Raw genomic sequence first — 12,803 nt, 5'->3', positions numbered from 1 at the left:
TCTCCGCTTAAGGCCCCCACAAGATCCGCTCGAGTGTAGCCCATGTACCTGATGCTGTCTGGCCAAAAATAGTATGACAAGTCGCTCGGATTCTTTCTCTGGTGAGATAGTTTCAGCCATGCGAATTGAAGGAAAGCTGGTGGGTGCACAGTTCAAAGTTTGGATGCTGGAATTATTTTGGATGAACGTGTGAAGGTAACCTTTTTTAAGTGATTTGTTTGACAATCAGATTAAAACATCAAGACTGGCTGTGTTCATGGAACATTAAAAGGTAACACATTTTACAGTTAAATTACATCTTTACTAGTCCGCCCCTGCACACACACACACACGCACACAAGGAACTGATACATTTCTTATGGCCTTGAATAAGTAGAGCTTTGTATTAACACACAAAAGCAGCAGGCATTACCAAGCTATATAAAATATGTCAGTATGTCAATCTCCAGTCCTGCTATTCATTCTCTACACCAGTGTGCAAACAGGATTTCACCTCAATATAGTTTAGCCATGTTGATCTTTTCAGCTCTAAAAGTTCCTGACATCAGCGGTAGGTTCTTGCAAGGGTGTGTATGTGTGTAATTGTGTGTGTGTGAGATTGTGTGTGCAGTCAAAAACCGTAAAGACATCTGACCACGAACATTAAGCACACACACAGATTTACCCCTAGGATTTATTCAATAGCTGTAGAACAATGACATGTTACTCAACAACCCCAGGCATAACATTATTCATGTTCTCAGGTATGAACAATCGCTCAGATTCATTAGTGCATTGCTTAGCAAAAAGAAAATGGCATTATTGTCATTATTACTACTAAATAGTACCATTGATTTTGTTGTAAATATGGGTAACATATTTACACTAATAATAATAGTAAGTAACAACAATAATAATTATCATATCATATTCCTAATAATAATGAATAGCTTTGATCTCTGCTACTGTTGTTAGGCACAGTTCATTTGAATAAGCTCAAAGACAGATTCGAAGAGAGCGCCATTACAAAAAGAAGAAAGAAATCGAGAATGAGTTGAGAAACGAGGCCTGCAAAGAGAAGAGACATTACATTAATGGGGATTTGAGAAACAAACCAAGACAAATGATCAATAAAGTTCAACAGGTAGTCATATATGAGGGGATGGAAAGCGAGAGGAGGAAGAAGTGAAGGCAATAAAAAGAAGCCTAAGGAAATCAATGAACAGTTGGGGGGGAGAAAAGGCAAACGTGGAGAAAAAAACAGAATCTTAGTTTAGCTACAGGAAACCCCAATCATCCTCAACTTCAATAACATTCATTGGCTAGTGAAGCCATATGGCTCTCTGAAAGCAAACCTCAATTTAACAGAGTAGTTTAATGAGGAAAAACAACAGAGGATAATACTTCATTGACAAAATACAAAATAGTTTTAGCATTTGTTTTAAACAATTCTTATAGCTACCCTTGTCACCTCTTTCTCCCTCTCGCTCTCTCCCTCTTTCTCTCTTTCAATTAATCAACCTTTCACACCAAATAATAATCGGCCTATAATAGGCCTATATTTTATATATAAATATATATATTACACTATAGCTTTAATACAACTACACCAATACGCTATTCTACCTGTTATGATTATAGAACAAGCTACAAATATTAGTTATCTTATCACTTTCTCTCCAGCAGGAGCCAGTCCTGTTCTTTGATATTGAATTCATATATTTGACTCTATAGTCAATTATAGGCTGTACATTACTGTCCTGGGTCCCAAACTAAATAATACTACCTTCCATCACATGTGTATGTGCATCTGCTACATAATGAACAATATAAATATTAAAAAACATTTGATCAAGTTATCTGATTGCAGGAAAAGATCTGGAATTCGTGAAAAACAATCACATCTTATTAGGAAAACAATTGGAATGCAATTCAATGTCTAGTGGGATTTGTTCACTATTTGTACTGTGATATTACAAGACTTTGTTATAAATCTATCCCCAAGTCAGGAATTGCTATCGGTCTTGTTCGCTACAAAAGTGTGCATGTCATGATACAAACGTTCAACCCGGATGCAGAGCTATCAGACTCACAGCAACAGCACTAGAGGGTGGTACAGAGACCCATTGGTCATGTTTTGCTCTCGTTTACATAGACGCCGTCTATGCTCTCACTGACATAGACGCTGTCTTGAAATTTATTTCTGTGCTTTATATTCGACCACGTTGAACTCATAGTAACCCCTTTCTTTCTTTCACATCCTCGTGTATGGTTTTATAAGTTGTCGTGTTGCATTTACTGACATTATTATTATTATAATACAAATGTTTATAAACATAGCTAATGATAATGGCCACAATCTTTATTTTGATATTAGTAGTAGAAATAGTAGTAGTAGTAGTAATTGTAGTTATAGCAGGACTGTTGAAGCTGGTGTGTGTGTGTGTGTGTGTGTGTTACATTTACTATAAGTATACCAATACACGTAGAATAGAATGTAAACATGTAGTACAGAGGGTAGGCTACATAGGCAGCATGTATTATATAACCCAGTCACAGTCAGAAGGAGAAAAGTCAACATTTCAAAACAAACACAGTCTTCACTTCATCAATCTACTCCATAGCTAAATGGGAAGCTCTTCTGGTAACTATAAAGAGAAGATACTCTACTGGTAATCAGCCATGTGCTACAGAATATGAACACTCAAGCTAATTAGCAATCAAAGGAAGATCCTAAGCCTCGCGGGACCTGCAAATATGCTCTCATTCTTGGTAGTAAAATATGTGGGTTTTTTTTATATTCTCAGTCGTAAATATTTATAAATGATGGAAAGTTATGGATTTTCTTTGTTACCATGACATTTTAGTCAAAAACATAACAACAGAAATTCAAGTGTTTTTATGGATTCCAAAACGGATGCTGAAGCCTGCGACCTGGACATGTATAGTAGAAGAATGCTAACTGCAGAGGAGAATCTGATATGTTACAATATGTACAGTTTGAGTCACAGAACCATCTTGAATGATCTTCAGAAGTCTATGGGAACATTCATCCAACAATGCCTCTCAAATACAAACAATACAATTAATACAATGATAGACCTAATCATACAGTAATACACATCTCATGAAAGACAAACATGGTTCATTTTTCAACATTTGTTTTCCCAGCACTTAAAGAAAAATGTCTATACAGTTTAAGTATAAATCTCTATGCATATACAATGTGTCCTTGATTCTTGTGTGTGTTAGTGCTTGAAATGCATCTAATGCGTATTCTTCTGAAACAGCAGCACTCTTTTTTACAGCCCCCCATACCTCTCCTCCCTCTTTTTCTTATTGTGTAAATAATTATCATATCCCCCCTCTCTCGTTTCCTCCCTCTCTCTGAAAGTTTGCTAAAATGTCTGTCTTCATCTGAGGCACAGCACACATTTTAAATCATCCTCCGCCCACCTCGTTCTCTTTCCCTCGTTCATTCCCTTCTTTCTCTTGATCTCCTAAATCTCCTTCTCTCATCCTCGCTTCCATCTCTCCTCCCACACTCTTCATGCGTGCATCTGTGTGTTTTGGGTGTGTGTATGTGCGTGTGTGTTTGCATCTGTCTCTGTGTGTTGCGCGTACAACAGAGCCAACCCCCACTCTGTCTACCCCCCTCCCTCATCCCTCACTCCCCCCTTCTAGCATGGCGAGGCACTCATGCGCATGTGTTGGTGGTAGCGGGGAGGGGGCTGGGCAGAGGGGGGCATGGCCATGGGCATGGACTGGGGAGGAGGCCCGCTGGGGTGAGAGGACATGGTGTGGTGGCTGGAGTGGAGGGGGTGGGAGGACATGGTGTGGTGGGGGTAGGAGGAGGAGGACTGCTGGTAGCTGGCGCCCGAGGAGGGGCCAGAGGACGGGGCCTGCTGCTGTTGCTGGGAGCTGCCCTTGGGCGGCGGGGGCGTCTGGTTCAGCTGGATGGAGATGTCACTGGAGACCTCAGACGCGCTGCGGCCCCTCTGCGGAGGAGGCCACGACTCGGGGTGAAGGTACTGGCCGCTGTAGTCGCTGCACTCGGACAGGCGGGGGCGGTAGAGGGACGGGTGGGGCCGGTACATCTCCTCCTCGGCGTAGCGCTTCATGAATAGGTACACTGACATCACCCCGGCGCCCTGGGAGAGAGCAGCGCAAGCACACTATGAGATACCGTGGCTCATATTACTACATGACATGAAACACCATCACAAAGAAGTGATGTGACACATTTGGCCATCATACATCAGACACACTATGAACCTCAGCAAAAAGAAGCTTAAATAAAAAATATATATTTTATATAAAAATGACATACAGTATTGGACTATGAAACACAACAAACACTGGAACATTTAAAGGTCCAATGCAGCCGTTTTTATCTCAATATCAAATCATGCCTGGGTAACGATGAAGAACCTTACTGTGACTGTTTTCAATTAAAGTAGAAATAGTAGTAGTAGTAATTGTATAGCACAGTGATTGTTTTCAATTAAAATGGTCAAGAAGAAACAAAAATAGCTTTTTAGCAAAGAGTCATTTCTCATTCAAGGATTTTCTTAGGACTGTCTGGGAGTGGTCTGAGTTGGGAAGGGAATACTGAAAACTAGCTGCTATTGGCAGAGAGGTTTGAAACTGTCTTAATTAATGGTCTATAAACTCCAAAACAGGCAGACCTTTCTAGCAGTCTTTTCAAACAGCTCTTACACTAAAAGTGCATTATAATAATTTTCACAACTTCACAGTATGGAAGAATATATATAAAACACAGGTACATCACGTATTTGACTGCACTGCGCCTTTAATAACAATGCAATACAACAGGATGTAATGTAGCATCCTGAAAGAGCAACACAATGTTTTGAATGAACATAAATACTAAACATTTTTATAACATTACATGCGTGCGTTATTTTTAACTGTGGAATATGTCTCTATGATGCACAAACCTCTGAAGGCATAACAGTGCTCAAACCACTTCTCCGTGTAATAACTCCTTATCAAAAATGCAATGTTGCGCCAAACAGCCGACACAAACATTTACATCCTCATCCACTATTCATCACTGACATCTTAGTACAACATCCTTGAAACTTGAGCACGTCAACGCCAATGCTAAGCGCTATTCCCCCTCCTCTTCCTCCTGCCACTGCAGAGGGTCTGGAAAAAAAAAGAAAAGCCCTCCAGCGAACAGAATATTCATGTGACAACAGCAGCGTTTTTAAGCTGCCGCTGTGACAGAGCTGTCGCCCTAAAGTGTGCGCTACTAACATTTATGAATATTGATGTGAGTTGGGGGTGGGGGTGGGGGGTCCTAACAGTGAAGCACTAAGCTAGTCGGTTAGCAGTTAGCAGGGGTTAATAGTTAGTGGTCGGGCGCTACGCTGGCAGGTGGACAGGTGTGCTGACCTCTTTGAGGAGGAAGGAGCTGGCAGCGAAGGCGAAGGACCAGCCGTAGTGGTAGTGGAAGAAGTGCTCGGGCTCACGCGGCCGGTTCATCACCTCGTCGTTGATGCTGCTGATGTAGAGGACCAGGCCCACCACCAGGCTCAGCCCTGAGAAGGAGGTGAGGACAGGGTGGAGAGAAAAAGGGAGGGAAAGAGAAAGCATGGAGGGAAAGAGAAAGCATGGAGCGAGGGGAGAGAAAGGAAGAGGGGAGAGAAAGGAGGAGGGGAGAAGCGGCGAGCAAGTGGAGGGGGGAGAGAGGAAGAGGAGAGAGAGAAAGAATGGAGAAGGGGAGAGAGGGAGTGTGCAGTGTTGAGGAGATTATAAGAAACAGTGAGCGAGAGAGAAAGGGTGATGGGGAATCATAAGTGAGAATGAGAGAGAGAAGGGTGGAGGAAAGAGAGCGGAAGGGAGGAGGGGAGGGACAAACGCCAGGGGCGAGAGTGGGTGGGGGAATGGGTCAGAGAGTGTGAACATGAAGGGTAGGGTGGGTAGTAGGGAGAGCGAGAGAGAGATTTGGAGACAGCAGGATACACAGAGAGCAAGATGGAGGGAGAGAGGTTGAGATGAAAAGAAAGGTGGAGAGACATAGTATTATTTTATACGAGTACATCTCTGACTGCTTATTGTCTTGGCATCCAAATAGATCCCCTTGACATAGAGGGCAAGACAGACCCGAAAGTGGGACAGTATGTGGCGTACACTCTTAGAAAAAAAGGTGCTATCTAGAACCTAAAAAGAACCCTTTGAAGAACTCTTTTTGGTTCTAGGTAGAATTCCAGGTATAATTTAGATTTAAAGTTTAATAGTAACATGTACAGGGTTGCAGGTGTGATTACAGGGTACAGTGAAAATCTTTTTGTTTTCACAACAATGCAGGTCAAAGTGAAATGTGTTTTTTTTATGAGAGTGTTATTTTATGAAAACAAGAATCATACATTATAGATAGTAAAACGTGATTATGATACATTGCTACTACTACAGCTGTAGTACACCAGACTAGCTAAATTAGTGCCACTGCTGAAAATAACCGCAGTATCTCAATTGTTTGCTCAGATAGCCTTCCAACAGCCACCATTGTTGCTACATGATTCTGCCTTCACACTGAAAAGAGCTCACATGGCCAAACATTTGAGCACATTTCCCCTGACGCATTAAAAAACAACAATAAAACAACTGAATAAGAAAATCCACAAGACCCCTTCTTGAACCACATTTTCATTATTCATTATTTTGAATAAATTAGCCTTATTATACTTTCTAAATGGAAACCACTGCCGGCATGCCTGCGAATTTGCGATAAACGAGGACAAAATAGAAGCGGAGTGATGGAAGAGAAAGTAAACCCCATTAAACTATGTGTCAGTGGTTTTCCCCAGCCAGCCAGCCTTGGCTTCTGCAGCCTCTGACCCCAAAACCCTCCACCACCATTAACCAGCACAACAACCCCACTACATAATCAGCCCTGACCAGCACCACAAAAACAACAGCAGGAGATTCAGGCAGCAGGCTCCAGCAGGCAGCAGTAACAGCAGCTGCAGTAGCAGCGACCGAAGCTCCTGGGAACCAGTGACCTGGCTCCCCCTTACTGTCTCAGCAGGGGGATCTGTGGCTAGCTGCTGCTAGCTCCTCGCCTGCTTCCCTCTCAGCAGAAGTCAGCCATTCTGAATGGGCGTGCTAGAAAACACAGAACAGAGAGCTATCCCTCTCTGAAGAAAGGCAGGCTGAACCGGAGCCAGTTTGTGACTTCCATTCTGTTTTTTCAGAATGGTTTGGGTTAGGATGTATGATCTTGATCTTGAATCAGGGTGTGAGAATGTTACATTTTCTATATTTTGTGTTGTGGAATGTTAATGAAATTGAATTAATTGGCAGCCATAACATCTTTTCTAGGGCAAAGACATTGAGAACAATGCCACGCTGAGCATCTATAGAGTTGTCCGTTTGTTCAAATGGCTTCAAAGAAACAGAGTGAATAACAACAACAAACTCAAAATTTCTCAAGTCCAGTCAATTTCTCAAGTCGTTTCTTGGGACCCATTATCTGAAGCTGTTGTGGTTTTACAATATTTTAAGTTTTTTTTTTTTCAATTCACAGCCCAGAATGTCAAGTTTCAAGTTTTATTAGTCAAACGAAATGCTTACTTGCAGGTTCCTTCTTGCCTATTCAACAAGAAGAAGAAATAATAAAATATAAAATATAATAATATGAACATAAAGTAAATGGCTCAGTAGAATAGAATACACATTTTAGCATAAGTACAGTGCATTCGGAAAGTATTCAGACCCCTTCTCTTTTTCCACATTTTGTTACGTTAAAGCCTTATTCTAAAATGGATTATATAAAAACAATTCCTCATCAATCTACACACAATACCCCATATGACAAGGTGAAAATAGTTTTTTTTTTAATGTTGGCAAATTAAAAAAACAGAAATACCTTATAAGTATTGAGACCCTTTGGTATGAGACTAGAAATTGAGCTGTTTCCAGTTCACCTCTGGTAAATTCAATTGATTGGATATGATTTGGAAAGGCACACACCTGTCTCTACAAGGTCCCACAGTTGACAGTGCATGTCAGAGCAAAAACCAAGCCATGAGTTCGAACACTCGAGGCTGTAATCACTGCCAAAGGTGCTTCAACAAAGTACTGAGTAAAGGGTCTGAATACTTCTGTAAATTGATATTTCAGTTTAATATTTTTAATAAATTTTCAAAAATGTCTAAAAACCTGTATTTCCTTTGTCATTATGGGGTATTGAATGTAGATTGATGAGGGGCGAAACGATTTAATCAATTTTAGAACAAGGCTTTAATGTAACAAAATGTGGAAAAAGTCAAAGGGTCTGAATACTTTCTGAATGCACTGTATAATACAGGAAAGCACATTTATAATTCAATATTTACACAAAAAAATACCTTAATTGAGTTAACTACTAGAAAACCATTACTTATTCAATTTGAGCCTGAATCAGTACAATCGTTCACTGCTGCAGGTCAGTGACATGTAATAAGGACAAGATGGGCACATAACTGCTCTGTCAGCAGCATCTCGTGCTAGGATAGCATCTGTGAGCAAGATCTGCAATACCCCCAAATAGAAACTGATGTAATCTTATAGACAACTGTGGATCAGGATATGCTGTCAGCCAAGCCACTAAACCAACAACCAATCAGGGGGGTTCCAGACCCAAACCACACAGAACCAACTTTACATACCATTGGCAGCTCTCATCCACCAATAAGTATCTTAAATACTGAACATCATTAAAACAACAGCCAATGGGAAACTTAATTTCCTTTCATCAAAAAAAAGTATGTGGCTCCGTACCTGAGAGGATGAAGAAGATTCCGGAGATGAAGGCCAGGATGGTGCGCTGTGGCCGGATGTGTCCAATGTTACTGATGACGAAGGCAGTGAAGACGAAGAGCAGCGACACCATGGGGAACGGCGTGGCTGTCCGTACCATCTCTGATGAAAGGATAGAAGTTAACAGGATGAGAGAAAGACAGAAGAAGAGAGAAAGATATATTGAGAGAAGGGAGAGTTAAGTAAAACAATTAAATTGAAAAAAATCAAACATAGTCAAAAGATTCAACATTCCTTACATCGTTTTAAACCAAGTTTCAGTGTCCCATTGGGATAATGAAACTTAAGCTGCATTCAGTGGAAAATACTTTCCGTTATAATCTACCTCTATTTATGAATTAATTAAGTTCATAAATAAATGAATGCACTATACATAACACATTGAACAAAAATGAATAGTCTAAACTGGTATACAAGTATGTGAATGATTTGTAGCTGTTATGTTGTAGCTGTTATGTTATAGCTGTTATGCTGTAGATATTATGTTGTAGCTATTATGTTGTAGATGTTATGTGTTAGATGTTATGTTGTAGCTGTTATGTTGTAGATGTTATGCTGGAGATGTTATGCTGGAGATGTTATACTGTAGATGTTACGCTGTAGCTGTTATGATGTAGATGTTATGCTAGAGCTGTTATGATGTAGATGTTATGCTGTAGCTGTCAATATGTAGTTGTCATGCTGTAGCTGTTATGCTGTAGCAGTTATGCTGTAGCTGTTATGTTGTAGCTGCTATGTTGTAGATGTTATGCTGTAGTTGTTATGCTGTAGCTGTTATGCTGTAGCTGTTATGCTGTAGATGTTATGTTGTAGCTGTTATGCTGTAGATGTTATGTTGTAGCTGCTATGCTCTAGATGTTATGATGTAGCTGTTATGCTGTTGATGTTATGTTGAAGCTCTAATGCTTTAGCTGTTATGCTGTAGATGCTATGTTGTAGCTCTAATGCTGTAGCTGTTATGCTGTAGATGTTATGTTGTAGCTGCTATGCTCTAGATGTTATGTTGTAGCTGTTATGATGTAGCTGTTATGCTGTTGATGTTATGTTGAAGCTCTAATGCAGTAGCTGTCATGCAGTAAATGCTAGGTTGTAGCTCTAACGCTGTAGCTGATATGCTCTAGAAGTTATGTTGTAGATGTTATGCTGTAGCTGTTATGTTGTATCTGTAATGTTGTAGCTGTAATGCTGTAGCTGTTATGTTATAGCTGTTATGTTGTAGCTGTAATGCTGTAGCTGTTATGCTGTAGATGCTATGTTGTAGCTCTAATGCTGTAGCTGTTATGCTGTAGATGTTATGCTGTTGATGTTATGTTGAAGCTCTAATGCTGTAGCTGTCATGCAGTAAATGCTAGGTTGTAGCTCTAACGCTGTAGCTGTTATGCTCTAGAAGTTATGTTGTAGATGTTATGCTGTAGCTGTTATGTTGTATCTGTAATGTTGTAGTTGTAATGCTGTAGCTGTTATGTTATAGCTGTTATGTTGTAGCTGTAATGCTGTAGCTGTTATGCTGTAGATGCTATGTTGTAGCTCTAATGCTGTAGCTGTTATGCTGTAGATGTTATGCTGTAGCTGCTATGCTCTAGATGTTATGTTGTAGCTGTTATGATGTAGCTGTTATGCTGTTGATGTTATGTTGAAGCTCTAATGCTGTAGCCGTTATGCTGTAGATGCTATGTTATAGCTCTAATACTGTAGTTGTTATGCTGTAGATGTTATGTTGTAGCTGCTAAGCTCTAGATGTTATGTTGTAGCTGTTATGCTGTAGCTGTTATGCTGTAGATGCTATGTTGTAGCTCTAATGCTGTAGATGTTATGTTGTAGCTGTTATGCTGTAGGTGTTATGTTGTAGCTTATATGTTGTAGCTGTAATGCTGTAGCTGCTATGCTGTACCTGTTATGTTGTAGCTGTTATGTTGTATATGTAATGCTGTAGCTGTTATGCTGTAGCTGATATGTTGAAGCTGTTATGTTGTAGCTGTTATGCTGGAGCTGTTATGTTGGAGCTGTTAAGTTGTAGCTGTTATGTTGTTGTTGTAATGCTGTAGCTATAATGCTGTAGCTGCTATGTTGTAGCTGTTATGCTGTTGATGTTATGTTGAAGCTCTAATGCTGTAGCTGTCATGCAGTAAATGCTAGGTTGTAGCTCTAACGCTGTAGCTGTTATGCTCTAGAAGCTATGTTGTAGATGTTATGCTGTAGCTGTTATGTTGTATCTGTAATGTTGTAGCTGTAATGCTGTAGCTGTTATGTTATAGCTGTTATGTTGTAGCTGTAATGCTGGAGCTGTTATGCTGGAGCTGTTAAGTTGTAGCTGTTATGTTGTTGTTGTAATGCTGTAGCTATAATGCTGTAGCTGCTATGTTGTAGCTGTTATGCTGTAGATGTTATGTTGTAGATGTTATGTTGTAGCTGTTATGTTGTATATGTAATGCTGTAGCTGTTATGCTATAGATGCTATGTTGTAGCTCTAATGCTGTAGCTGTTATGCTGTAGCTGATATGTTGAAGCTGTTATGTTGTAGCTGTTATGCTGGAGCTGTAATGCTGGAGCTGCAATGCTGGAGCTGTTATGCTGGAGCTGTTAAGTTGTAGCTGTTATGTTGTTGCTGTTATGTTGTTGTTGTAATGCTGTAGCTATAATGCTGTAGCTGCTATGTTGTAGCTGTTATGCTGTAGATGTTATGTTGTAGCTGTTATGCTGTAGTTGTTATGTTGTAGATGTTATGCTCTAGATGTTATGATGTAGCTGTTATGCTGTTTATGTTATGTTGAAGCTCTAATGCTGTAGTTGTTATGCTGTAGATGCTATGTTGTAGCTCTAATGCTGTAGCTGTTATGCTGTAGATGTTATGTTGTAGCTGCTATGCTCTAGATGTTATGTTGTAGCTGTTACGTTGTAGCTGTTATGCTGTTGATGTTATGTTGAAGCTCTAATGCTGTAGATGCTATGTTGTAGCTCTAATGCTGTAGATGCTATGTTGTAGCTCTAATGCTGTAGATGCTATGTTGTAGCTCTAGTGCTGTAGCTGTTATGCTCTAGATGTTATGTTGTAGATGTTATGCTGTAGCTGTTATGTTGTAGCTGTTATGTTATAGCTGTTATGTTGTAGCTGTTATGCTGTAGCTGTTATGTTGTAGCTGTTATACTGTAGATGTTATGTTGTAGCTGTTATGCTGTAGTTGTTATGTTGTAGATGTTATGCTCTAGATGTTATGATGTAGCTGTTAGCTGTTTATGTTATGTTGAAGCTCTAATGCTGTAGTTGTTATGCTGTAGATGCTATGTTGTAGCTCTAATGCTGTAGCTGTTATGCTGTAGATGTTATGTTGTAGCTGCTATGCTGATGTTATGTTGTAGCTGTTATGCTGTTGATGTTATGTTGAAGCTCTAATGCTGTAGATGCTATGTTGTAGCTGTGCTATGTTGTAGCTCTAATGCTGTAGATGCTATGTTGTAGCTCTAGTGCTGTAGCTGTTATGCTCTAGATGTTATGTTGTAGATGTTATGCTGTAGCTGTTATGTTGTAGCTGTTATGTTATAGCTGTTATGTTGTAGCTGTTATGCTGTAGCTGTTATGTTGTAGCTGTTATACTGTAGATGTTATGTTGTAGATGTTATGCTGTAGCTGTTATGTTGTAGCTGTTATACTGTTGCGTTTCTGTCATAGCTGTAATGCTGTAGCTGTCATGCTGTCGCTGTTATGTTGTAGCTGTTGTGTTGTAGCTGTTATGTTGTAGCTGTTATGCTGTAGATGTTATGTTGTAGCTGTAATGCTGTAGCTGTAGATGCTATGTTGTAGATGTTATGCTGTAGCTGTTATGTTGTAGCTGGTATGCTGTAGATGTTATGTTGTAGCTGTTATGCTGTAGCTGTAATGTTGCAGCTGTTATGCTGTAGCTGTTATGTTGTAGCTCTTATGTTGTAGCTGTTATGCTGTAGCTGTTATGTTGTAGCTGTTATGCTGTAGCTGTTATGTTGTAGCTCTTATGTTGTAG

At 40.0% G+C, this 12,803-nt stretch overlaps 1 protein-coding gene across 1 annotated transcript in view; it reads right to left on the bottom strand.

Moving 5' to 3' along the window:
• Window positions 1-655: 655 nt before the first annotated feature.
• LOC112233258 (voltage-dependent calcium channel gamma-7 subunit-like) overlaps window positions 656-12,803 on the bottom strand; it is a 30,406-nt gene continuing 18,258 nt past the window's right edge. The window contains exons 4-6 of the mRNA XM_024400761.2: window positions 8,770-8,910; window positions 5,401-5,546; window positions 656-4,130 (exon numbers count right to left, since the gene is read on the bottom strand). Of these exons, the coding sequence (XP_024256529.1) occupies window positions 3,660-4,130; window positions 5,401-5,546; window positions 8,770-8,910 (758 nt within the window). The 3' untranslated portion in view covers window positions 656-3,659. The remainder of the gene's footprint in view (window positions 4,131-5,400; window positions 5,547-8,769; window positions 8,911-12,803) is intronic.

Source organism: Oncorhynchus tshawytscha, linkage group LG31 (genome assembly GCF_018296145.1).
Source record: "Oncorhynchus tshawytscha isolate Ot180627B linkage group LG31, Otsh_v2.0, whole genome shotgun sequence".
Classification (NCBI taxonomy): Eukaryota; Metazoa; Chordata; class Actinopteri; order Salmoniformes; family Salmonidae; genus Oncorhynchus; species Oncorhynchus tshawytscha.
Note: the sequence above shows the minus strand (reverse complement) of the source record. Positions and strands in the feature narration are given on the sequence as shown.